The sequence below is a fragment of the Passer montanus genome, unplaced genomic scaffold, assembly GCF_014805655.1.
Source record: "Passer montanus isolate IOZ18808 unplaced genomic scaffold, ASM1480565v1 scaffold53, whole genome shotgun sequence".
NCBI lineage: Eukaryota > Metazoa > Chordata > Aves > Passeriformes > Passeridae > Passer > Passer montanus.
Window position 1 is genome coordinate 299,217 of NW_024370263.1, and position 26,940 is coordinate 326,156.

The following is a 26,940-nucleotide window of genomic DNA, read 5'->3' on the forward strand; positions in this document are numbered from 1 at the left end:
TACTGCAGTTTTACATTTATAATTGAACTTTTATAATATTCAAGATTAGCACAAGATTCATAACCATAAATTATACATTGTTATCTAAGTACATAAAACGTTAATGATACATGTATTTGAAGTGGCACAAAATAATATATCCCTGTTGGCATTCTCAAAGGAAGAGGTGGGTGATGGACACGCTGTTGATCCTACTGCAGCATAGCAGAACTGAGTCAGTGCACCCTGGTCACTCAGGTGGTGCTGACTCTGCCCACCAGACAGGGTCAGAACATGGTGTGGCAGGAAGCCAATGCCAGAATCAGTTCAAGGTGCAAATAAGAAGTCAGGATTATGGCCCTCCCTACTGCCTCAATACGGTAGCAGTACGTCCCCATCCCAACCCTGACACTGTGCTCTTGCATCTCCAGTGCTTTGGCAGCCCATGCACACTCCCATGTTGTCTTGCCACACACAGCTGAGGTTTGTTTTAGTACCATTTAACGTCAATAAGTAACATGCTCTCTTCTTGTTAAACAAAAAGGATCTGGGAAATATTTGCTCTCTGGCATGAGAAGATTTATTTTCTTCAAGTCTCAGATCTACTTCAGAAAATAGAGAACAGACTCCAACAGTATTGAACCCCAACAGCATTCAAACTCCAACAGCATTATTGTCCAGAAAAGGAAACTTTCCCAATATTCCTCTAAACATTCAGAGCACAAATATTAGAAAAGCCCATTTTCTTTTGCACATAAGAATGCAAATAAAATGGGGTGGTCAGATATACACAGGCTTTCAACAATTCATTATTAAAGAGATGTTTCACCGAATTGTTAACAACCCTGCTACCTCAGTAGCTTCAGCTAAAGCTTTAACAACTTGGTGCCAGGCAATTTCCCAGCTGCCTTCAATGGGCTTTTCAAAAGAAAGAAAATTATGCTCTCTTCCCCCCCTGGCCTCAAGTAGTTATTGCTATATGAGTTAGTGAAATAGTGCCTTAACTTCAGACAAGAGTCTCACAATGTCATTAACAAAAGCTGCCTTTCAGAGGTTGAAATGTAACCGGACAATAATCAATAAATAACAGTAACAGGCATCCTGCTGAAGTCTCCTCACTGAGCTGGGCAGCAAGTGTGTTCAGCCAACAGAAGGTCATCTGTGCCTTGTACACTTCTTGGAGAAGTTAAAAAGGGACGGGAAGAAAGAGAACAGAGACAGTGAAGGTCTGTCAGAGAGCTAGTTACATATTGAAACCATAAACAGGCGGCTGGGTGAATCCTGGTGCTGTGTATCCATATGGGAAGTTTGCCTGGGGAGGTACTGCACTGGGGCCTGCTGTTAACATCAACTGCTGGCCTAGGAAAGTATGAGACAAAAAGAAGGTTAGTTTAAGATCCCAACTTTCCCTAATGCTAGCTGTACAGTGTGATAGGACTATTAAGCTTTAGCTAAAAATCAGCCCCTGTGCAAGCACACACCAGCAAGTCACACTATTCCCCAACATGTGCCATGGAGAAGGCACCCATGCCATCTGCTCTTGCTACTAGGAAGCTACAACCAGCAAGGCAGGATGCAGGGGGAAGATCAATATCTACTGATCTTGAGGTCATAATAAATATGTCTTGTTTTGAAGAGACCATGCTGAAAGCCAAACTGGAACTATTTAACCCATGCATGGTCAGATCTAGAGAATAAAGCAAGTCAAGCAAATAGTTAGGTCTGTTAGGTCTCAAAGGCTGGAGGGTGCTGCAAAAGGTCTGAATACACCTTGACATATTTGTTTACATCACTAGGCCCACACATGCCTCATGCATCTGTTAAATTCAGGTTAACATTTATATCAGACAGTGAACCAGTCTCATCCTTCCCTTACCAGCCACTTCTAGGTGCTTGTTAGCAGAATGCCTCTTCAGAAGGGCTTCTAAAATAGCATCACACTTGAAGACAGCCATGGTGGCTGCACATGTCTTAAAATGCGTGAGCTAAAAAGACAGTCTGCCTTTCTACTTGGAAGAGCAGAAAGCAGACACATTCCTCAGACAGGAATCAGAAGAGGAATTTTCATGCTCTATAAGTTATTCTTGGGGTTGGCAACACCCTGTCCTATTACCATACTGAAACATGATTCCTAAAGTAGAGATCTGAGCCATGTAAGAGGAGCAATACTTTAATCTGAAGAGTAGAAGTACTGTAAGAGTAAGATGTCACTTCAACAACTTCACAGTTCATTGAGCAGAGACAACCATTTCAATTACTATCTAGTTGAAACCAGTTTTCTTGGATACAACATAATCATGTAAGCTGCCTCCACAGAGACAGACCAGAGTGACAACAGGTAATCAATTAAAACCTACCAAATACTATTGGAGTGGGTTCAGCTACTTGTTCCTCTTCTTTTCTTAGGCTTTCAGAAGCATCAAGTTTATCCACCTACATTGAAGTGAACAGGAGATTTATGAAGGCCTTGTCTAGGAATTGCACCATTGTGTGAAACTTTTCATGCCTGGTACTTCAGCTATCAAGTGCTCCTTTTTAGTCCAAGTTGGAGACTACTGAAGTCTGTCTATTCCCAGCAAGCTCTGTTGTAAAACTGACTTCCCAAATCTTTTAGGTGTATTGCAGTAAGCAGCAGCTCTCAAATGCAGATGAGGTACTCATTACCTTCAAAGTAGCATTTTTTGGGGCCTTATTCTATTCATTACTAACTATGACCCAGAACTCAAACCCAACAGAGCATCCATCATTTCAAATAGGCCTAATCTACACTTACCTATTAACCTGCAATTCCTCTCCCCTTCAGTGACACTTCACAGATACTTGCAAATATTCCAGGCCGGTGAAGTGTGATCTCATCTAGGACTACAGTCTAACTTGGCTGCAAGATACTGGTTTAATGGTAGTGGTATTCACAGAGACTTCTTCTAGAGGAAACTCTAGAACCATCATGGAAAGTGGCCTAGTAGTATCAGCTTTATACAGATCTCAATGCTGTGCCACATAAAGCTCTGTTCATGCTAAACTAATTTGTGGAAGCACCACAGAAATGCAGGAGCCCCAAACACAACTTCAGATTGTGGGTATGGAGGGCAATGTGAAAGCTTTCCTTCTCAGGTTTAACAAGTTGTATCTTCCAGAAGGGAAACACTGAGACTGAAGACTACAAGGTATGAACATCATACAACTTCACATGCTGGTACAGGCAGTACTAACATTCTGGGCAAACCTACATTTAGCCCAATGCTGTATTTCAGCTGTTCCTCATCCTCCTTTCCCACTGCAAGAATCACATCTGGTCTGAGAACTGCTTCAAGAGGGATCTCTGTTGAACTTTAGAGATGTTATCCAGATATGATGTTTAACAGTTTCCTCAACATTTTGAAGTATGCAACTCAAATTGAAAACCTGAGTGGCTGCAGGTCTTTTACTGGGTGGCCTCAACTTTATACAGATCTCAATGCTGTGCCACATAAAGCTCTGTTCATGCTAAACTAATTTGTGGAAGCACCACAGAAATGCAGGAGCCCCAAACACAACTTCAGATTGTGGGTATGGAGGGCAATGTGAAAGCTTTCCTTCTCAGGTTTAACAAGTTGTATCTTCCAGAAGGGAAACACTGAGACTGAAGACTACAAGGTATGAACATCATACAACTTCACATGCTGGTACAGGCAGTACTAACATTCTGGGCAAACCTACATTTAGCCCAATGCTGTATTTCAGCTGTTCCTCATCCTCCTTTCCCACTGCAAGAATCACATCTGGTCTGAGAACTGCTTCAAGAGGGATCTCTGTTGAACTTTAGAGATGTTATCCAGATATGATGTTTAACAGTTTCCTCAACATTTTGAAGTATGCAACTCAAATTGAAAACCTGAGTGGCTGCAGGTCTTTTACTGGTTCATTTATAGCTGCCAGCCTAAGAGCTCTCCAGCATAACACTAAATACTGGTGTTTAAAATGCTATCCAAATTACTATGGATCAAAGCAACTGACAGCTAACCATTTCCAACTACCTGTCCTGCTCCATTTATCCCCGGCCTCGGCTCTCTTGGGTTTGCCTTTCCCTGGGACTGTCCTACAGTGATCTGGCCAGCAGCACAGTCCTGCCCTCAGCTGGGCAAACAGCGGCAATGCCGAGAGCAGCCATCCCCAACAAGGGAAAGCCAGATCACATTGGCTCTGCTGCCTACAACTGGTTCAAAAGGTTTCCAGGTGAGTGTTATTATACCCTGTGTGCCCGACTCCTTCTGGGACAGAGGCTATTCTGTGCTTTAACATTTTTTATGCAGAAAAGACAGATAAGTTCTGGAAGATGTACACACCCCACCAAAACTAGTCTATTCTTTCGTGCTTTTGAAGTTAGTTACATGACAATTTTAGACATACCACATTTATAAAGCCCATTCTCCAATTTCATGTTTTGCAGTTAATTCAACAGACTAAATTAGTTTCACTGTAAACCACTTTCACCATGCAGATTTTCCATCTGGCAAGTTATCCCACATTTAGTACACATGATTACTTGTAAATCCAACCAGCAGTTTAAGATAAATTACTTCAGACCTAAACTTCACATGGAAGAGTTCAGGTAAACTTGTGTAGCAAGTTTCTCCTGAGTGAAATATGAGTTGGAGATGTTTAAGATCTGTGCAAGTACTTTCATCATACCAACAGGCAACAAGTTTACAGAAGCTTCATGGCACTATACAAACTCACCATCATGCCTGAAATACTGCACACTCTGGTAATTTACAGTGCAAAAAGCAATTTGCCCTTGGAACACATCCTGTTACATGGCAACTGCTTGTCTTTGTTCACGAGCAGCATCCTCCCTGCCACAAAATATCTAATACAGGGAAAAAGGAGCCCAAAGTAAAGCCTCCTCAAGCACTTGTCTTTGTGTCCCATGAAGAGGAGAAGAGTCTGGTTGGATTTTCAAGTTGCTTGTGAATAGTTATCCTTTTAGCATTAGAAAGTGAACAGGAAATGAGTTAGAGCTAAATTACACTGCTCTTCTGGCAGAAGCTACAGCTAGATTCCTGTAAAAGAAACCTAGGATATTGAGGGACACAAATAAACACAGAGAGTTTGAAATCAGAGTGTCACCTTATAGAACAGTCCATCAACCTGCAAGAAAATTCAGAGGGGAATACTTAACATGACTTATTAGAAGCAACCTGAAGCAGTCACTTTCACATTCCTCATTTTAATAAAGTGCTTTACTATGATGTCCTATGCAATCCTACAGCCTTCCAAGGCAGAATCTTAGCTTAGTATCTTAGAGCCGTTTGAGACAAGCATTTCAGGACCACACATGATCAGAATCTCTTTTCCCTCAGTTGAGGACCAGCTCTTAGTATGAGTATTCTGTAACCAGACTATGAATATAAAGTTCTGTTTTTCATTTAAAAAAACCAAACACCTTCAGCAGTCTACTCCTATGGCTGATACAGGAAAAATGTGCACTACTAGTTACTCAAAAGCCCTATGCTCTTTTTACTCTAGGAAGTAAGGGGACTTTTACTTTCAGTTACACAAAGATAAAAGTGATATGTGTTGTCCTCACCAAGTTTTCAGCTATGGAGCTCTTGAGAGAAGCACAGTTGCTCATGTCTACTGTTAAAAGCAGCAGAAGTTTAACTAGTCCTCTTCAAGTGCCAAAGCATCTATTCATTAACTTTGCTAGCTAGTCTGGAGTGATGGAACCTACAGAACTTCAAGACAACTTCCTCTATGAGGAATGGTAATCCAAATATATGCAAACAGCTCTGGTTTACATAATGCTAATCATACAGCAGACTAAAATCTTAGCTTTTTAGCCTATGCAATACTCACTTTGGTAAGGTACTCTCTCATCACTTGGATGAAATAAGGCATTGCAAAGTCCATGATATTATGTCTCCATGCCAACTCAAGGACTACATCTGGGTGCAGCAAGTCGTAGCATGTGAAAAGGCAGGCTGCAAAGCATTCCTGCTTGCCTTCTTCCAAGAACCATTGGAGCAGCTTCTCAGCCAGCTCTGCATCTTTGGACTCTGCAGCATACTGCATAGCATCCTGCAGAAAAGAACAGTTAAGCTTGACCTTTGCCTGTCAACATCTTGCCCTACATCTTACATCCATGTATGTTATTGCAAGCCAGATAAGCTGAGTACTTGGCATACCATGAAGTTAGTCTTTAACAACACCAGGCATGTTCTGTAGGAGGCAAGACACTACACACAACAACTCTGAGGTAAGCCAGATACTTTATTAACATCATCCAACAGGCTTCCTACAGACTATGCACAAACTGGCCTGTGAGAACTCATTACAGGCTTGAAGAGCATACCACCATAATGGCATTTCATCTGTACCCTCACAAGAGCCTGTGACTTGAGGGCTATGGAGAATGTTCCATACTGATACAGGTAACTTACAGATGTCAATGACTGATAGAGACACATCCCCAGATACAGGACAACATTATGAAATTAGATTTAAGTCTAATTATGCATTTGAAATTGCAACAACTTCTGCTTTAAGAGTCTTTCCTTCAAGTGAAGGACTACTAATTAAAACTCCAGATTTGAAGCTAACAAACATTCAGTATCCAGGAGATTTATGCCATTAACTCACCTTATACAGACGGTCTTTCTTGCACAGCTCCACGCTCTGTTTCCAGCGGTTGTTACCCTTGTACAAGTACGCTGCAATACGCCTAAATTCAATTAGTTCATGCTTTTCCAGACGCTGAGCCAATGTTATGTTATCAAAGTTGTCATAGGCATCAATGGAAGCTCTCAAACCCTGTTTGAGAGAGAGTTGTTACACGTGCTTCCAGATGGCAGTTGGTGAGAACTACAGTAGAGAAGCATCTAATCATAGTGGCACGAGTATTTCAGTTCTGCCAGCTGGATGTTGATCCTGTGGCTACAACTGATTTACCTGTTTCATGCACCTCCCCAAAGGATACTTTCTAACAAAGCAAGATGTTAACTTGGTCATACCAGCTCCAGATAGAAGAGCTAGTTACCATAAAAAGATAAAGCATGTCTTCAAATAGCAGCCAATGGGGCCAGAAGCAAATTTATTTACAGAAGCGCTGTCCCAGTGAGTACACACCTGATACTAACCTTTGTGAGGGCTGCTCTGAGAAAAACATCTGTGGCACCTGCTTTTTTGCAAATCATTGACGTCTCAAGACTCCTGCCTGCCAAGGACCTGACTGCACACCCTCTCTCTGTTGTACTGGAGAATTGCTATCTTCTTCTCAAGGACATTACTGTGTCAGCAGCTTTTTTGTCAAGAGGACCATCCCTCAGGCTTAGCAATCTGTTTTCTGGGGCTCACCTGGAAATCTTCTTCTTCTGTTAAAAGGTTGTTTAGAGCTTCGTTAACTCCTTTGTTGTTATGGTTCTGGACTGAACGCAGGTACGGCTTTACTAGAAATAGCTGATTAACCTGGAAAGAAGATATTTCCAATACAAGATTAAGCATAGCAATCCTGACACTGCATTTCTTACTACAAGAGTTTGTGCTTATTGTTAAAACCCTTCAGACTAGGCATCTTGCATTGCCAGGAGTAAAATAAAAGAGTCTCCAAGGCCAGTTATGCAACTCTTCTGCACGTCCCCTATCAAGCCAGGGCTGGGCTTGATACTCCAGACTCTGGAGTATCTTAACTTGAGCAAGAGGACTTTTTGTTGACCGACGCTCTCCCAAACTCACCTTTGAGAAAAAGTTGACTGTCCTGGTGTGGTCCAGTCGTGGAGATAATACAAGCAGGAGATCATTGATCAGCAGAGGTTTGTAGTCTAAGTAGAACTGCAATGCTTTGTAGTACAGCTCCACATTGGCCACCTGCATGATCAGACACTGCTCCTCGGTCCTTTATACCGGTGGCAAAGCTCCCCAAGAGATGTCAACTCTGTTCTCCAGCCAGAGTCTGGAGTATCTTAACTTGAGCAAGAGGACTTTTTGTTGACCGACGCTCTCCCAAACTCACCTTTGAGAAAAAGTTGACTGTCCTGGTGTGGTCCAGTCGTGGAGATAATACAAGCAGGAGATCATTGATCAGCAGAGGTTTGTAGTCTAAGTAGAACTGCAATGCTTTGTAGTACAGCTCCACATTGGCCACCTGCATGATCAGACACTAGTTAGTACTATAAACAGAAGTAAGCCTAAGGTGCTTAGTTCAGACCACTTAACACAAAGTGTTTATGCGACTCCTATTAAACAACAGCCGAAGTTTCCTTCCAGAGGTCAGAAGTTTCACACTTACACAGAATTCTTGTTCAATCTTATGACTGCTTCTTCTACCATGTGCTTCCAGACAGTGAAATCACAGGCTACCAGGGGCATTAGTAACCAATCCTAATCCATCCACTGAAGAGCTTCTGGCACAGGCAGCCACTACAGTTAATATGACCATTTGCCAACTTGTGAAGCCAGTGAAGACCGTAGCCTTAAAAAGTTTTAAAATAGTTTCCTTGAAACCCCCAAGAGCAGTAAGAGTGCACTCAGTCTTAAATCTTGTTTAAACTATTCCTCAACTCACTATTCTCTGCTGTACTCATGGGACTGCCCAGTACACTTCTCACACCAGCTGGAAACATATGCAGAAATCTTCCAAGAACAGTTACAGCCTCAGACTAAAACAGCAGTCAGCTCAGAGGTATTAAGGAGGTTAGGCCTCTTGCTTGTGACCTATGATCCTGCACAGCCTCTGAAAACATTCTGTGCTAGCTGCTGCCACTCAACAGAACGTGATACACATCATAAAAGAAATGGTGTGAGACAGATTAATTCTTTGTGTTAAACTGATTGGAAGTTGTTTTAAGTACAGCAGAAAAACTGAGTAGTAGCTTAAGCAAACTGTTTTCTAAACAGCAATTCTGTTGTGCATTTTTGCCTCTGTCCTGAAAGAAGCTTTCAGCACTTTGCTTCAGTTACCAAGTTACTTACCTTGGCAATTATGTCTTTAAACTGGCCTTCTTTCCAGGCATCAGTGGGATGATTCATCATAGTAATTATTGCATTGTCATACTCCTCATACTTGTCATACAGGAATACAAGTTCTGCCCAGAGATGAGCCTGTTCTGCAGCTCTGAGCACCTAATAAGAAAAACAAAAAAATCAGGTCTGATTCACTGGCAGCTTCCCACCTTCACTTGCAGCCACCTTACTGCATACCTTTGGAATATTAACTCTAGACCAGAAAAGCTCCAGATGTTCCCTCATTTTCTGAGGCTTGAATTTGGAGTATAAGATAGCAAGTTCAGTAAACATCCCCATGTGAGCACGCTCTAGGCCCAGAGCGGCTTCCAAAAGGGCAATGAGGTCTTCAAAGTAGCCACGATCCTGCATGTTAGGAAAATAAGGATTAAAAAGCTTGCTAAAATGCCTATTTACTTAAATAAAACATGATTTGAATTTCTCTACATTGAAAGTGCTTAGATTTTTGATTCCAATGAGGTCAGAGAATTATAAAAGAAGGCACAAATTTACTACAGAAAAAAAAACACGTTGCCACTAAAATGAAGATAGAGGAAAAATGAATTTAAATATTAGCTCCCAGGGTATCTTTTATTTTCTATGACCATTTTATTAGCAGATACAAGTATGCTGTACAAGTCTTCTACAATATTAACAGTTACCTGATAGTAACTGATCAGCTCCTCAAGCTCATCAGCATGGATGACTATGTGTAAGCCACAGATCTGTGCCAAGCGGAATTCTTTTCCATCCACACAGGCAAAGCAGACCTGCCATGACAGTCAGCAAATAGTTAACAGAACAAAGCTTTATCAAACTCAAGGTTTACTAAGAGCTCCAAATAGGTATTTCCATAATATCTGTTCTAGAATTAAAATCTACTAAAACCCCCAAGTTTAAGTTACCTCCTTCCAAGTCCTTGTGCTGTTGGCTTTGCGGCCACTGTCCACTGCTGCCTGATACTCCCCAAGGTGCACCAAGGTAGATGCCAGGCGAGCAAAGTTGGATACGTTGTTATAGAGAAGTTTTGCTGCTTCATACATCCCCTCCTCGTAACAGCGATCACCGACCTGAATGAAGAGTCCAAGGTAAACAAAGGTAGCAGCAAGAACGAGGGGTCAGCTAAGCAGCAAGTCACACCTGAAAACAGTGGACCAAGACATACCTGTTGTATATGGGCATTATTAGGGCCACTAATAAACTCCTCCAGTTCTGACAGACGATTAGTTTTTGCCAAAGCAAAAATAAGTTCTGTCTCTACATAAGACTCTCTAGCCTTCTTCCTGGCCATCTGTAAGAACTTGACTAGGTCCTCCCAATTATCTGTAAGAGAGCAGAGATATGTAAGAGCCTATGTTTAGTCATTCTGTATTGTTTACCTTACCTACCTCAGGGACAGTTTTCACTAGCAAGCTCAAATCTCTCCTCTACCATGACAATAAGCCATTTGCACTTGAGTTATGGAATTCTCTGTCAACACCAAGTCACCTTCAGGTAAGACTGGACTTCTTGCTACCATTCTGCAATCCAACTGGCAAGCAATTCTGCCACATACAGCTAAATAAATACATTATATTTAGTGATACTTTAGATAACAGTCCAAATTATCTCCACAGAGAGGTCTATGGTTGGTGTAGCAAGACAGACAATCTTGTTTACAGGAACCTCACTTAACATTGACTCATCCATTCCATGTACTGACTGTTCCCATTTTCTCTGAAACAGAATTCTTAAGCCTCAGTAGTCCCTGACGCTCAATGTAAATACAATAACCTAGCTCATACCCAAGCAATCTGAAGTTGAAGATGCTTTGCCTTACCATTTCTATTAGCTGCCTGAACAACTTCCATGTAGGCAGATGGATCATCTGCCTTTATATAGGAGTCAATGGCTTCCTTCACCAAGTCCTTCTGGAGCTGTGCTCTGGCCAGTTGGCTCCACACTGCTGGTTCATTACATCTCTCTGCAAATTCATAAGCACGGTCTAAGTTGCCAATGTGCTCAATCAGCACCTGTTTGAAATTGAAATTCCAAGTTAAAAATCTAAGTTTTGTAACACTGTCTCTTCTAACATAACTCTTTCTTCAAGTATATACACTGCTCTGTGTAAGCAATACGAAGCTAACTGCTCTTAGAACAGCCAGTTCTGTCCAGGGAAGCATTCTACACCACCATGCAGGAACCACACCTCACCTGAATTGCTGAAGTATTGACATCAAATTTTCTGAATATAGCAAAGGCTTCCTCATATAGCTCATTACTGATGGCAATGTTTGCAATATCTGGGGCATCATAGTTATCCAGCCGATTGATGTATTCCATCACGCGGGTGCGGTCAGCCTTAATGGCAGTCAGGATCAGCAGATTCTGGAGATTCCTTTGGTTAACAGAAGGCATAGGCTATAAGCAGTGCACAGCAATACCTGCTTAAGTGACATGGATTGTACACGTGAAAAAATAAACCCACTTACTGTCATTAGAAATAACATTTCATCCCCAAATTGAGAACCACTGACACTTAGCTTCAAAAAGAATTTGCTTACCAGTATTAGTGTTCTCTGGTCTCAACACATCACTGCAAATTGCACAGTGTGAACTAGCTCTGTTCTTCAAGTACAAAGCACTCCACATTCTAGCTTTTCACCTTATTATAAACACTGAAGAGTGTTTAGGTCTTGCAACCAAGAAGCCCATGATAACCTGGATCATTCACAACCTAAACAAAGGTACTGAATAGGCTAAACTTGAGGACAAAGCTCTCCTCTTACCTGTGTTCACTGAATACAGAATTATCCAAGACAATTTTTTCCAACAACTCAATCAGTTCATTTGGCAGATCAGCAGTCATGAAAGCTTTCACAGTTACAGAAACTTCCTCTGGATCCTGTGTCTCTGATAAAGCCGTTTGGACAACCTAGATTCAAAGGCAGGAAACTATTAAGTGTTTTCCCCAAATTAAGTATTTGTCCATTTGTCAAGTTATTTGACCAGTGAACTACAAATTAAAGCTTCAGAATTTTGAGAGCATTTTAACAGACAGCAAGAAACAGCTATTAGCTGTATTTTATACAGAAGTAAAATCACATCTTACATCTGTATGGGAAACAAATTCACTAGAGGAAGGCCATTCTCCAGGACAGAAAATATATCTTACCGGTAGCTAAATCTTCTGACCACAAAGGTCAGAATTAATACCTGCCACTCCAACTCTTACAACTTCTATATGGTGAGAGGGGCTTTAAGGGACCTTGTGGGGGAAGAATGCTACTTTAATGCTCCATAATGTTTCTGAGACATCCTGAGGTCTCCACATACTGGAAGCTGGGCCTTTTGCTGTACCTGGTCAATAAGCTGCCGCCTGAATGGGTTGTTTTCTTCCAGTACATTTGCCCAGAGCTCAGGGTCCTTCCTGCGCACCAGGTAGCGAGCCTCGCTCTTAAACAGGGAGTTCTCATTGCACACCTGAAGGAAAGTTACAATTATTGGCATTACAGTTAAGGCTCAGTACCACAAGTCAGGTTTAGCTAGCTATGAACCAGACAGTCTAGAAGACTGACTAGAACTAATTTCTGACCAATGCTAAATGCCACAGACAGGTTCTTACCCAACCTCTGATCTGGAAGGCTCATGGACAAGGTCTCCAGCAGAATTTCTATAGCTTCTCTTGGTTTTGCCCAACACAAACACTCTGACTGTGGCTTCACAGTAACTATTTGCTTCTGGTTGAAGTGAAGACCTGCAGAAGCCTGAAGAACTTAAGTTTTAAATCTAGAAAGGGGAGCCACTTGCCTGGGCAGTGCTAAGTAGTGAACTGAGGAATGGTGCAGTTGTTAAAGCTAGAAGTAGGTTATGTATTTGGTGTCATTAGCTTTACACGTGTTTACAAGTGTTCAGAATAGCAAGTGCCTTGGATTCTCTTGTTAAGGTGTTAAGGGTACAGAATAAATGTGAAATTCCTCACAGAAGTGCACCATGGGAGAGTTGTAAGTTGTGATCCTATTCATACCACTAGCTTCAATTTCCAGCTAAAAAAGTAGAAACCTGAAGGCCTAAGTCACCTTACAGCAACAGCTCACATTGCTAGTATCCAAATAAGCCCATGGAATCTCAATTATCGTGCTGTAAGCAAATGAGTACTAGCACAATTTTGCTTTATGTTTTACATTTATCAGTTGCAGGAGTTGACCCTTCTTCCAGGGGACAAAAGTGTCTCAAGAATAATTCTTAGAGGAAGAAGATCTTTATTCCACAACCAGAAACACCTTCTCAGAACATCAGTTCAAGGAAGAAACTGGTACAGACAGGCTTTAATAATGGTAAAGAATGGTAAAGTTCACCCTAGCAGTCTCCTAGCAAACAACAACTCAAAGCCACCTTCATATCCTGAAATAAAGGAGACAATTGTAGCCAGTCCTTTTTTAACAGCTATAGTGGAACTATTACTTAAAAATTAAACACTTCAGGCTGGAAAGTCATCCACTTTAATCCAGTAGCAAGCCTGGATTATACTACCATTCTAATGCTCATAGCTGACATTCTCTGCATATACAAATATGGAAATGCAGGTAGGGGGAGAATGTTTTTCTCAGCAACCACAAGCACTACTGGCTTAATGTGACATTAAGTTCTGGAGTTCACATCAAGACCAGAAAGTGTTTGAGAACCCTGAGAATTTCACCTGCCCTTGAAATTCTGAGTGATGTTCTAAGAACAACAATCTTAAAGACAGGAGAGGAATGCTATTGGATTAAGTCCTTGTAGTTAAGCTGTCAACATTTATTTTCCTCATTTCTGGTTAAGCACTGGAGCAAATCTATAGGTCAATCACAACAAAGTAAAATTACAAGCCCTGTTTTAGTTTCAGGGAAACTTTTCTTTCACTGTAGGGTCAGGCTAGATGACAGTCTGCTCCTCCTGTGGAGCCTAAGGCTCAAAAAAATCAAATTTACAAAGCTTTAATGGTAGGCATATTCATTACCTGGGCCTAATAAACAAATGAATTTCAAGCAGAATCAGTGCATGAAAGACATGAATTCTACTTCAAAGTTCCAGTTCTACAATTCCAGTTTGGACATACAGCATAAGTTCTTCTCATCAGCATAAAAATTACTGTCTCCACGTAGAAGAATCCCACCTGCCTCAACTCCTGAGTGAGACTGCAAGACAGGATTCTATAAGTGTCAGACTTATAGCCAGACAGGCTTCCACTTCAGGCAGCAAGTAGTTCTTTAAAGCATGCTTATAAATGCAGTTTTGCTAACCTTTATGAGTTCCAGATCACACTGCCCCCTCTCATAAGCAACGCAGGCCAGATGAGGGTCCCTCTTTTCACAGTATTTGCCAACTACACGGCTGTCATAGTAAGGATTCTCACGAAGGAAGCGCTCTGGATTATTGTTACTGTCAATGTAGATTTTGGCCAAAGCATTATGAGTTGCAGGTTCTTCACAGCCTTCATGAATCCTTGATTCAAGCCAGGGCAACAGCAACTTAAGCCTTTAAAGAAGCAAACATTTTAGGTTTATAAGTCAGACTGAGGTATGTTTTACAGCTACCTGGCCTTCCCTTCAAACAAGTCTGCTGGTCAAACTTAAAAGCAAACACAGACCAGCCAGTTATTTTTTAGTGAGTCTTAAATGAGTGGAAGACAGATCTGCAGAGCATCAGGGAAGGTTGCAGATACACCCAGTTTTACAATCTCTCAACTCCTGTTGTATTTGCTGGCAGTTCACGCTTAAAGCCATTTGTTCATTTTACAGGTAGTTAGAAACTAATTACAGAAGCTGCTGTGGGCGTGCAGCTAGATTGTCAAGACAGTTTGACCCAAATTTACTCCAAAGGCACATCCCATGGCTGGCTGTATGGCAGTGCTCAAAAGCCATGGTACTACACATGATGCACTGCTGCCAGGCATTCCTACGTCACCCAAACAATCAAAAGACTCACTAGGAAATTCACACTGCTTTTCTATAGAGAAACACAAAACAATATTAGTACTTTATCATTTAACAAAACTGCATGCAATTCAATTTGTGCATAGCAGGGTCAGAGAAACCCAACAGTGGTGCCTACAGATGCATTTTCATTACCGATTTCTTTTTTCCACTTCAGCCACCAGCTCATCTGTGGAGAACTGCCCTCTCACCACCATGATCAAGTTCTTGATGACATCTTCAGAACAATCTACATCAAGAAGCCCTCCAACCACTGCTGGTATACGGCTAGGATTCACCTAGAATAAGCCACCATCATTGAAATTAGTTATTAGCATTACTAATAATGCACCCCCAGTCTTCCAGTTCTAGTTAATGATTTCAATTATGCTTCAGAGCAGAGGACTTTGAGTAACTAACATTCGTATAAATATTCCAGGAATAATGTTTCTGTGATAGACAAAAGGCTTAATGAAGAGCCTCTGCACTGGGAGAGTGAGCAAAAAAGAGGCAGCAGATTATGCTGTAGTTCCTTATAAAGAAGTAAAGAGCAAGTCCTCACCTTCTGTACATAGATCTCGATATACTTCTGCAGATTATTGCGATATAAATAGAGCACCAGGTCATGAACAAAGTCAAACCGATCGCAGACGATGATGAGAGGAAGCTGATCTGTGAGCTTTGCCTCCTGTATTTTGTGTGAAAGAGAAAAAAGTGACAAAAGATTATTCACGGCCATGCCAACTAAACTTTCTTTGTGTTTCCCTCCATTAGAAAGCTGTAGTTCTGCTGCTAAGCAAAATATACAGAAGACCCTTCAGTCCCCAAGGGGGAATATTTACCTTCAGAAAGTTCTTCACTCGTTCTGGGTTATAGCAGTTACTTTCACGGCAGATTCTTTCCACTTCCTTTATCTGACCAGTCTTGCAAGCTGCCTGGATGTACTTGAAGTGAACATCTGGATCCTGGCTAAAGTTTACAATGGAACCCAAGAAATAGAACAGTCCTGGAAAGAGTCACGTGTTTAACATTGTTAGAAGTGAAGCAAGTGAAGGCTGTATGGGCCTCAGCTTGTGACTTTCAGCCTTGCTGACAGAGTAGCTTTCAGTCAACTGCAGGGAGTATCAGAAAGATTCTTTTCCCTTCTTTCAGATTTCATCTTTCTTTCTGATCTTTACTCAAGAGAGTTAAGAAACTATCTAGAACAAAACTACCCCCAAAACTCACTGTGATGAGCTCACTTTCATAAATGTATCCTAAGATCCATCCATGTGAAAAGTACCTTTCCCACAAAAGCTACAATCCTTACTATTAGCTTCAATCAGTCAGTGCTTCCAAGTAAACTGCTTCCCTCTAATACTGTACCTTCATAGCTTTTGAAAGATTCAAAAAGCTCCACAAGAGACTGGGTGCCAAGCTGTTCATGGTATTTAGAAGCCACTTGCACACAGAGCTGTAGGTTTTGCCGAATGTTGGCTGACAGCATGGCACGCAAACACTCCACAGAGTCTTCAACTGAGAGAGAGCCAAAGAAGTTCACAAGCCACTGCAAAGAGACAGAAATTTTACTCAGTAACTCACACAGGATTTGACTGATGTCTAAGATGGGCCAGCTAGATAGTTACTACCCCAGCCACTGGAGAGAAGCCTTCCATGAACAAAGACCAAAGATATAAAAACAAACACTCACTGTATTTACAATCACAAAAGTGCAGCTTGGAAACAATATTTGAAATGCCCACCTGGGAAACTGAGGTCAGATTTAAACCACTGAAAGTACAGATTACAATTTAATCATTAACTGGACAAATCACAGCTACTCATGCTACTTCAGTACCTACAACCCATTTTACGGCAGCTGCAGAAGTGCTAAAGACTGTTCACATTACTGTCTTACTCTGGACAACACTTACCTCAGGATTCAAGAGGTGAGTATGAACAACTGCACGTTTAATATCATAGAGATCTGTGTAGTGTTCCAAAGCTCGCTGGAGCAAGCCAGCCTTTTCACACAGCTGGGCAACATGAGCACGATCATAGTGTGTAAACATTTGGTTTCCGAGAATGGCATCTGCAACCTAGGAGGATACATTTCATATTCACTGTCAAGAAATCAAGACTGTCAAGAGAATCACAGCAGCTGAGCCTACAAGTTGTTGAGAAGTCACAGCAGTGACTTATTTAGTAGACTTTTATGTTACTAAACTTATAGATAACAGTATCAGACATCCTATTCTTGTGCAAGTCCAGTACTGTCTCTCCCTTTTTGGAGGAACCGGGTCGTACCTGCGGGGCATGAATCAAATTCATTTCCAGGAGGCGGGTCTGAAGGTGGCCTTCTGCAGGGCGGTTATTTTTCAGGGCATCCAACAAAAAGGATGTGCACTGCTGCAGAAGACTGTGCTCCATGAACACATCCACAATCTGTTGAGATTGGACAAGTTACAGAAGAGGGGTCTATAAACACACATGTACATTTTTCTGTGCATACAAAAAGCCTGGCTAGACAGGTGTCCTGGGGTGATGTTATGGTACTGCATCCCCTATTGTCTGCTTTATGCCAAGATCCTAACTTGTCTCAAACTGAGAGAACAGGCTATCACACCACAAACTACCATGCTGCATTCCCTTGTTTTCACAATATTATTATCATGGTAATAGAGAGACAAGTTTCACATTTCCTTTTTCTCTAGAATGGAAGAAATGCATTACTCTGAGCTATTATGCCAGACTTTACCACCCACTCTTATTTAGTTCCAACACAACATGCAAAGTTCATCCCTTCTCCCACTGGGATAATTGCTAGAAGAAAAGCCAGAACTTTTTCCAAGTAGCTTCAGTTATGTAACAATGCAAAATGTTCGCTTCTTTCTCCACCCATTTAACAAGAAGTGGCCAATGAACCAGAACTGAACTTAGGTTTATTTGTTCATCTTCCTGTAAATTCTCTGCACGAGGAGATATACGCTTCATTAGAGCCAACAGTAGGATAGTAACACTTTATTGCTTACACTAAGATTGTGGTAAGTTTACCACAAGTTAGTGGTGGTAAGTTTTTATCAATAAACCAGAAAGCTTTCACAACAACTTGAGAACAAACACTTGTCTCTAAAGACTCAATGATAACCAAACTTAACTAGACTATTTAATCACTCCTCCAATCAAAGTGACAAAAGATGTGAACCAGCCTTACCAGTCCCCAGAATGTACTACACTATTCCCTCTGTCAAGAAAGAGACCAGTACCCTTGTTGTAGGCATCACCTGGTTGATGTTAGCCAGTGGCTCCTCATCCTGTACCAGCATCTGAGAGAACTGCAGACCTTGTTCTGGACTGACTCTCATCACACTTCTTAGTAGGAAGATCCAGTCTGGGGTATAGCCAACCTAGTACAGAAGCAGTCACACATATTTATTTAGGAAGCTTCACACTTCTGTAAGGCTTCAGATTCTTAAGCATAGTGACTATATGGGGGATGCTTGCAGTGCCCATCCCCCATCTTCCAGGAATTCTCAGACAAAAGCATTTCTTGTCTGTTGACACAGAAATTCAGTATTCACCTACTTAGTAACTGAACTTGTGCCAGGGCAATTCTCTGGCTATGTAAGAAAACTGCCTGGAATAAATTTTTCAACAGTCTTAAAAAGCCCTATTTATCAAGTCCTAAACTTAAAAGTAGGCATTACACTTTTTTTTATTTTTATGGCTTACAAAACTAAGTTTGAGGAATTCAGGAAGACACTTATCTTTATTCTGTAGAATAAGCTTATGCCAGTCCATTAAATTAATACTTCATAAAATTCTGGATGTTTTGAAGTTTATTTTTTGAAGACTTTTTAGACCATAATAATATACTATGATTTACACAATGGACACACTGAACATAAGACAGAGCCTGCAGTTTGTGATAAATGATTTACCTTCTTAGCATACAGCACTATTTTCTGGAATTGGCCAGTTTCAGCAAAGCACTGAATCACTTTGTTTGGCACATTAGCTCGAAGGTAGACGCTGAGTGCCAGGGTTGGGTCAGCCGTCTTCACCAAGTCTCCCAGCTCCTCCGAGCACTCCAGCTGAAGTCAGAAGTGGTATTTTGTCAAGCAGAAGAATTCAGAGTTGTAGCACCAACAAAAGTGTTGTTCACACTCAACTGTTAAAAGGCAACAGAAATAGGCTAATGCCATGATCAAGCCTACCTTGTCTTCCTTCAGCCACTTCTCCAGAAGCTGTTTGCGGCCCTGCTGCAGGACAGGGCGACAGAGCTCCAGAGATTCAAACTTGTTCAGCTGCCCCTGGTCAAGCAATATTCCAAAGTACTGGAGCAGGGGAGAAGCCTGCCCAGGCTGAGCTGGTACACTCTGGAACTTCCTAATTGTATCACTGGTACGTAGAATTCCCTGGACAGAGAGAAGCAGTATTTATTAAGTGAGGACTGAATAGCATTAGTAAAAAAAGCAGGTTTAAGGATAAACTGAAGCAACTACTGTTAAACCTTCAGGATAGAGACCATCAAATCAATGACTTTCTAGCATGAAGTCAGTGGCCACAGAAAGCCCAGTTTGGTTAGAAATGGATAGCAGATGCTCCTTAACAGCATACAGGGGAATGTATTAGTGAGAACCACTACCAGACTGCAGAGAACGAGCACTGCATTTATGCTTTGAATGTCAAGCTCTGAAATGCAAGTGACCTAAGCAATCCACTAAGCCTAGGAAAGTTTCCATGATTTCTAAGCTTTACCTTTGGAGTTACTTACCTTTGGTGCAGATGCAGCTACTTTAGCAGCATCTGCATAGTTTCCTTGAGCAAATAGTGTGTTGAACTTTCTGGCAAATAACTCCTCTGCCCCCGCTAGGTTACTACGTATAGCCATTCGCAGTCCCAAGTCAGGGTTCTGGAGAACATTCGTCGCATAGTTCACAATGTTGTCTTCCTCAACACATACAGAAAGCACCTGGAAAGGACAAGAGGCATATTGAGGAGTACTGTCCTTTCCACAACTGCTATGAATACAACAACAAAATGGCTATGCAGCTCATCAGTGAAGGAGTAGATTAATAAAAAGCCAAGTTCTTCTTCAAGCAGCTCTGCACTAGGAGAGATAAAAAACTGATTAATTCAATAGCCACTTGCTCTCTTCCATGACATTTGTTGCAACAAGTCACTCCTTCGGTTTGTTACATTCCATTTGAACTTTAGAAGGCTCAGAAACAGAATGGTGGATTTGTTACCTGTCCTTTTTTGTTCACACCAATAATGCCTGAGGTAGGTTCATGAGGAGCTGTGACAAAGATAGTATCAGCACTAATACGGTTCATATAGATGCACACTCCAGACTCCAAATCATACATGTGGATATATCCATACTTCGTGATCAGATAAATCACACCATGCTTAATTCCAATCTGCCAAAAGACAGGTTTTTATTAGTAAAAACTAGTAAGATTGTAATACTTAAGACAGCTGCCTTTAAGCCTGGTCACAAGAAAGTACTGCAGTGACATGCCTTTGTACTGACACTAAGAACAAATATAGCTTTGGGCTTCTTTCTTTCAGTCTCAAAAGCAATGAACAGCTTTGCTGGCCATTTGCAGGCATAGCTCCAGTGAACAGAGGTTGAAGGGAAATTAAAATTCATCTGCAGCAAAGAACATACTCCTCATCCTAATAAGCCAAGCTGAGGAGAAAAGTTTGGGCATAATTAGCATTCTAGTCTAGATATGTTCAGAAATACTAATGAGATAATCCCATTCTCTTCCAACAAAGCCTACCCAAAGCACCAGCAGAATCTGAACCAAACTCATCTATTGAGTACTCCAGTTTATCTGTCAAGTCACTGAAACTGGGGAGGCTTTCAAGCCAAAAGGTCTTCAAACACAGAAGTACTCTCCCCTTGGAACAAGTCTTTGGATGTTTTGTTAATTAAGCCTTAAGTTGAAGTGTAGAGTCATATGAATCCTGCCACACATGCATCTTATTTATGGGCATCTCTTGGTCTATCAAAGCTGTCTATCAGACTCATCAGCAGTCTTATGCTCCTGACAGTCTGATTTCATGACACATTTCTAGTCCTAGAGACATGCTAAGTGAAATTTGGTCTGTGATAGCAACCAGCTCTGTTCTCTCCTCAATAATTTCCCACTAATGCCCAAATTGCCTTTTCTGTACTGCTACTACAGGAGGTATGCTGATGTTCTTATCTAGAACTTAGAACATTAGTAGGAAGCTGAATAGCCAAAGTGCTGTATACATTCTCCCTGAAGACACTCTCATGGTTTTGCTTTGGTTTTTTTTTTTGTGGTCTGTTTCATTGGTTTAGGTTCATTTTTGTAGAAGTTTTGTTGGGGCTTTTTGTTAATTATTTTCAAAAATACAGGAACAGTCTATATATTTAAGTTACTGTTTTAATGTCCATGCTACCTCCCATAAACTGATTAACACACCTCCCAGAACTAGGAAGAATGACAGCAAAGCACTACAGAAAGCAATCTTTGCAACAGACATCAGATCCTTGCCAGGCTATAAAGTTCACTGTTTTGGGGGGTCAAACATTTACCTGCATTGCCACAGGAAAGTCTGTCTGTGCCTCAGGTGGGAAAAACACATCAACAGCTTTCTTAACAAATGGCTGATTTCCAGTAGCTGGCTGACCTACTTCGATTATGTGCAGCTGGGAAGAAAAGAGTTCATGTCACAAGATTGCCTGCAAGTACAGCCACATGAAAGAAGCTCCTTTCCTCAGATATGCTACTGAAGTCATCTGCCACATTTGGCCTACAGTCTGGGGAGCTGTGCTCCACATATTCAGAATGTTAAATTTTCTGGAACCTGATAAAATTATAAACTGGGAGAAGAGTAACAAAACCCAAAACAAACACCCTTTTTATGAAAGTGACTATTCCTATTCAAGACAACCCATTCAAGATGTTTTGAGTTACCCTTGTCAATTCATCAGTTTTGGAGGACAAGACTAGAAAGACCAAGGTATTTACTGTGGTGTTACCACAGCCCTGCACAGACTGCTCAGCAGCTGTAGCATATCCAATCCTACTGAATTCCACATTCAGTTTGATGCAAACAACCTATGTATGGCACTATAGGAACATAGCTGTAGACTTTACCTTGCCTCCTGCAGGACTCCTCACAGCAAAACAGAAGAGGGTAGAAGGTTTGGCATTTCCCTCTATTTTGAATTCTGCAAAAGCTGCTGCATGGCCTTCTATAGGCTGGGAGACTTTTCTATCAACCGAGTACAACTGCATTGCACCAACCACACGATTTTGCTAGAAGAAAAGAAAGGTCAGCTTTTAGATATAAGATTTCAAATGTTTGCAGCAAGACCTTTGGGACAGTAAACTAAAAAGCAGATGCCTCTCATCCCCTCCTCCAACACTTGAACCGAACTAGAAATCAGGCTATTTCTACACAAAAGATAGTTGTGAATTTTTTATTTACAAAAAACAAAGTTAAATTACAACAGCTATTAAGTGAAGGGGGGCCAGGGCTCTCCCAATTATCTTCGTAACATACTGCTGTCAGGAACTCACCTGTGCTGAAATTCCTATTAGCAGCAGCCATTTTTGATGTTCATCTGTTCTGTAATTGATGATTTGGCAGCCTGCAAGACTAGCATGTCTATCAAACATCTTTTGAGGTTGTGATTCTCCCTCCATGCTCCAGTGGTACACTGCTGTCTCTGTCACCAAGGCAACTGTATTCACAGATATCCATTTCCAGAAGATCACTTCCTCTGCCATTGTGTGGGCTTTCATTTTACTTTTCATCTCAATGTTAAAGATCTGAAGTGTTTTCCCGGCTAGTATGACAAAATCCAAGAAACATCACAGATCAATTACCACAATGGCCATCCTACAGTTTGCCCATTTACAAGCACCCAGTTTAACCCACTCTTCCAGTGGTGTTACAGACAGGGTTAGTGTCCTGTCACATCTCAGTCTCCTTTGACACTTGACTCTTAACAGAATCCCCTCTCCACCCCCAACACCTGCACCATCCCACAACCAAAAAAAATCTCCTTATGGACACTCACAGAGACATTCCAACAACTGACAAGCACAGACACTTCAATTTACTATAAGCTATGGTAAAAAGACAGTCTAAGCACACAGCTTGTGTAAACTCTTGTGCTCCCAGTTGGCAGCACTGGTACAAGTTACAGATGTCTAGTAGATGTCACTCAGTATAATTAATAGAAAGAATGGCTCCGGTTTCTGTCAATTTAGTAGCTGCTGTAGATGACCTGGACTGAGTCAAACAGCGTAAGACTTGAAACAGCTTCAGACAGCCAAAGATCACAGCTCCCATTTTCTTTTTCCTGTTGGATAAACTGCACACTGAACTAGATGGGCTTTGTACAACAAGTACCTACTGAAGAGGACAGTCAAAAGTTCAGAAAGACTATAGGAAGGTTTGGAGCTTTAGGTCCAGTTAAGATTACTTCTTCATGATTTAGGAAACTATACCACAGGTTAAAGCTTGATTTTAGTAGTCCTTCTAAACAACCAGAAGCCCTAACCTGCTAAGTAGGCTTAAAACCAATGCTAATTGAACCTGTAAAACTATAAAGAACAAGGGAATCCATTCCTTTCATGAAGTCAAAGTGATGTTTTATTTTACTGCAGATGAGACAGCTCAGCTCCAGGAATATTCTTTTCTGTTCACAAGACACCCACTCAGACTGTTGGAATACTGGCTTGTAATGCCATTATTTCTATTCCATTTCAGAAGTGTTTCCTGCTAGTAACACTTGTGATTGCCAAACTGGAGAGGTTTGCTGATAGATAAAGGCTGCTGGCCATGGAGAAATCATATTCAGGAGTTACTAATCCCAAGCTAATACATATCTTGAACTACTGTATAATGTTTTAGCATAATTTATACATAAATTGATCATGTTAATTTAATGCAGTGCCAAGAGACAATGCAAGACTTAAAAGCTATCACATGCAGCATTTGCTGCCTGGTTTAACAGCATTGAGAACTGTCAACCTAATCAACAAGAGCCTAGGAGAGCTTGCTAGCCTCCCTGGGACCAAAAGCAGCCTGCTAATGAACACTTTGCTCTGCACATGCACTTACTGTGTTAGACAGATGCAGTGAGCCCAGGCCTGTAAACTGATAGCTGGAAACAGCATATTTACTCTCTAGGACAACAATTTGTCCAGTAATAGCCTGGTGCTATCAAAAGATGGATTTTGAATTCCCACAGTGTCAGCCTCACATGCAACCAGGAGATAAGTAGTTCTGGAAGGGCTCTGGTCACCATTTAAAAAACAATTGAAAAACTGCTCATAAGGACAGTCTTCCTGAGTAGGAAGCAGTATGTCTTTCCTATGTTTCAGAACATAGGAGAAACTGACAAACAGCTAAGAGCTCATGTTTGTCTATTTTCTAGACTAAATTTGACTGTTATGTCACAGCTGGAAATGGCTTCTACAAGCTTCACTAGGCAGTTTAGCCCTGGATGCTGGGAGCTGCAGAAACCCCTGCTTTACAACTCCCTACGTGTGGCAACATATATTCCAACTTCACAGCCTTAAACTGTCATTAAACTATAAAAAAATTCTGTTATTTGGATTGAGAAAGCAGGACTTGCTATATAGTCATAGTGAGGGCAAGCGTGTATTTGTCTACTTGAACATTTTATTAGGCCAAGATTCAAGACAAAAAGACTTAAGGTTTTTCTGATCAAACCACCAACCTGGTGAATCTATTTAGACTACACAGGTGTAATCAAGTAAGCAGATTCGATTTTTGAACATCAGCACAAGAACTTACATTACAGTTGACTGGAGCATGACATTTCTCCATTACACAAAGAATGGAAGCACCCTCAAATGCTGCATTCTCCACTTACACCCACTGCTGAGCACCCCCAGTACAGAGCAGTACAAGAGGACCAAGAACACAAAGACAACGCATAAATCTTGGTACATCAGGAGAATGCCACATGCAATCGAGAAATGAAATTGTACATACTGTACATCAGCTAAAATCAGGAACCATTTCATTTCTTTTTCTGAGGGTGGGTTTCTACATTTATTGCTCAATAATCCTGGGATTACGAGCAACTCCCCATCATGGCACACTGAGTCACAATATGTAACCATTTTGACTATTGAAGCCTCACTCGATCAGCAGGGAAAAATCTGGAGTGACCAACTTAATCCATGTCTGCAGGTTATCATGGATAAGGTATTGGTTAGGTAGCTCTATTGACCCTCTTTTCTACCCAACCTTCTGATCACTAGATTATTTATAGAAGAGATCATCAAGTTTGCAACACTTGACAACACAACTTTGCACGTCAACATATCATTACCTCAACCTTGTGGGTTCAGAGGACAGATTTATTCACTCTGAATGGACAGAACAATACTCCTTTTGAACAAGTCTTCACTGGCAAGAATAAAGCTATATTCTTCGAAGCTGATGATAATCCATTTAGTTAGTATATCAGTTTTCAAACCTGAATATGTAGTTTCCTTTTAAGAGGTAGACAAAGCTCTGCTAGTGTAGAGAAGGCACTTTCCTTGCCAATACAGTTTGTTTAAAGGGGTCCAAGATAAGGGACAGTAAGCTCTTAACAGATCTGATTTTTGTTTCATTATTACATTTACCCATACCCAGAGTAAGGCAGTCCTTTGCAAGATACATAACTATCTCAGCTGAATCACAGACTGAGCTGAAGTCAAACATTCACTTTAGTTCTCACCTGATATCAGTATAAGCCAGAGATCAAAGAAGAGAAGTTAAAGGTTTTGCACCAGTTCTGAGGACAGTTTCTTGGACCCCCAAGTAATTTCACCATGATTTTTCACAATAAAAACCACACTTAGGCAGAAATGAATAGCACACAGGACATGCTAGCAGGTCTCTCATAAAAATATTGCAACTTCATTTTGTCTATCAACTGTACTTCCATCACATATACACACAAACATTAAAAGCACACTCTCCTTCACTCGGTACAGTCAATAGTCAAAACAGCCAAATGGTCAGAAACAAGCCAATGGAGAACATGATCATTGCAGGACCAGTTGAGGATTAAGATTCCTCCACCTGGCCATGAAGTGAACTGTCAAATGGCTACCTTAAAGTTCAGTACTTTTTATGAGATGGGACCATTCTGTACTACCAAACATACAATGTCAGGACAAAGTTCACTCACCATCTGTTTAGATAAGATGCAGGAAGAAAAGTACATAGTCAGTAACAGTTATTGAGATTAAATACCAGATGCTGGTCATTTGAGAAAAGAGCCAGACATAAATTAAAAATTACTTCTTTGAGCTCAGAGTGCTACTTAAAGGCAGTAACAACACCACAGGTAGCAGTAAGCAGAGGTCTTCTAGTAGCAAGACTTCATGATTATCAAACTTAACAAGTTTGTTATGTTCAGACTTATACACTTACTGGTCATCCTTAGGACATTTTTGTCACTATCTAGTAAAAATTTCAGAGCTACAAGAAAAAGCCAGGACAGGGCAGAAAATATGGCTTTACACCCCTATTAATTTATACAAGTGTCCATAATGTTTACAATACCTGTTTAAGGAGAAAGTATACCAGATGCTGACCTGGTCCTCAGTGAGTATAGGAGGCTGCAGTGCCAGGTCCAAGCATCTCACACCCACTTGGAGGCAAATCATCCAAAGATTACTGAAAGATCTACTACCAAAAACACAGCATGCAAGATCAGGCGAGAATTCTTATCCTCATATATATTCTTCTTAGAAAGTTTACACAAATTTTAGGAGTACTAATAAGTAGTACAGCTGAACAGTACTTTTCATATTGCAATCAGAAAGGTTGACTCACCTTTGAGCGCTATTACTTTAGAGGCTGGATTCATGATGGCACTTTCTGCAGAAATCGGACGCCTGATGGGGGTTGTTGGATCACTCATGTCAATTATCACTACTTGTGCCTGCTCTCCTACTTTCTCCCTTATGCAGATGAACTTGTCAGACTCCATTGTTAGGGTGCTGAATCCAATGTTTGCTGGATTAATGCCCAAATTTTGGAG

At 41.1% G+C, this 26,940-nt stretch overlaps 1 protein-coding gene across 4 annotated transcripts; it reads right to left on the reverse strand.

Moving 5' to 3' along the window:
* CLTCL1 (clathrin heavy chain like 1) lies at nt 1-26,940 on the reverse strand. 4 transcript variants are annotated; one of them, XM_039724472.1, is made up of 33 exons: nt 26,733-26,940; nt 26,083-26,085; nt 22,439-22,707; nt 22,013-22,174; nt 21,448-21,561; nt 20,123-20,296; nt 19,648-19,845; nt 19,088-19,288; nt 18,812-18,964; nt 18,155-18,277; nt 17,178-17,315; nt 16,805-16,969; nt 16,257-16,437; nt 15,734-15,897; nt 15,454-15,579; nt 15,048-15,190; nt 14,220-14,454; nt 12,298-12,420; nt 11,727-11,872; nt 11,152-11,335; nt 10,778-10,970; nt 10,124-10,281; nt 9,864-10,028; nt 9,621-9,728; nt 9,157-9,324; nt 8,929-9,078; nt 7,970-8,101; nt 7,315-7,425; nt 6,601-6,771; nt 5,818-6,039; nt 5,089-5,109; nt 2,337-2,412; nt 1-1,338 (listed from the first exon to the last, which is right to left on the reverse strand). In XM_039724472.1, the coding sequence occupies exons 1-33, from the start codon at nt 26,887-26,889 to the stop codon at nt 1,223-1,225; spliced, it is 4,950 nt and encodes a 1,649-aa protein (XP_039580406.1). In that variant the 5' UTR covers nt 26,890-26,940; the 3' UTR covers nt 1-1,222. The 4 variants fall into 4 exon arrangements, with proteins under 4 accessions (XP_039580406.1, XP_039580407.1, XP_039580408.1 ...); XM_039724473.1 differs by lacking the exon at nt 26,083-26,085; XM_039724474.1 differs by lacking the exon at nt 5,089-5,109.

Coding starts and splice junctions, on each gene's coding strand:
- CLTCL1 (XM_039724472.1), bottom strand. CDS start 26,889: ATGGAGTCTGACAAGTTCATCTGCATAAGGGAGAAAGTAGGAGAGCAG. Junction 21,562..22,012: donor GGAGTCCTGCAGGAGGCAAG/GTAAAGTCTACA, acceptor TTTTCTTCCCAG/CTGCACATAATCGAAGTAGG. Junction 19,846..20,122: donor GTGTGAACAAAAAAGGACAG/GTAACAAATCCA, acceptor TGTCCTTTCCAG/GTGCTTTCTGTATGTGTTGA.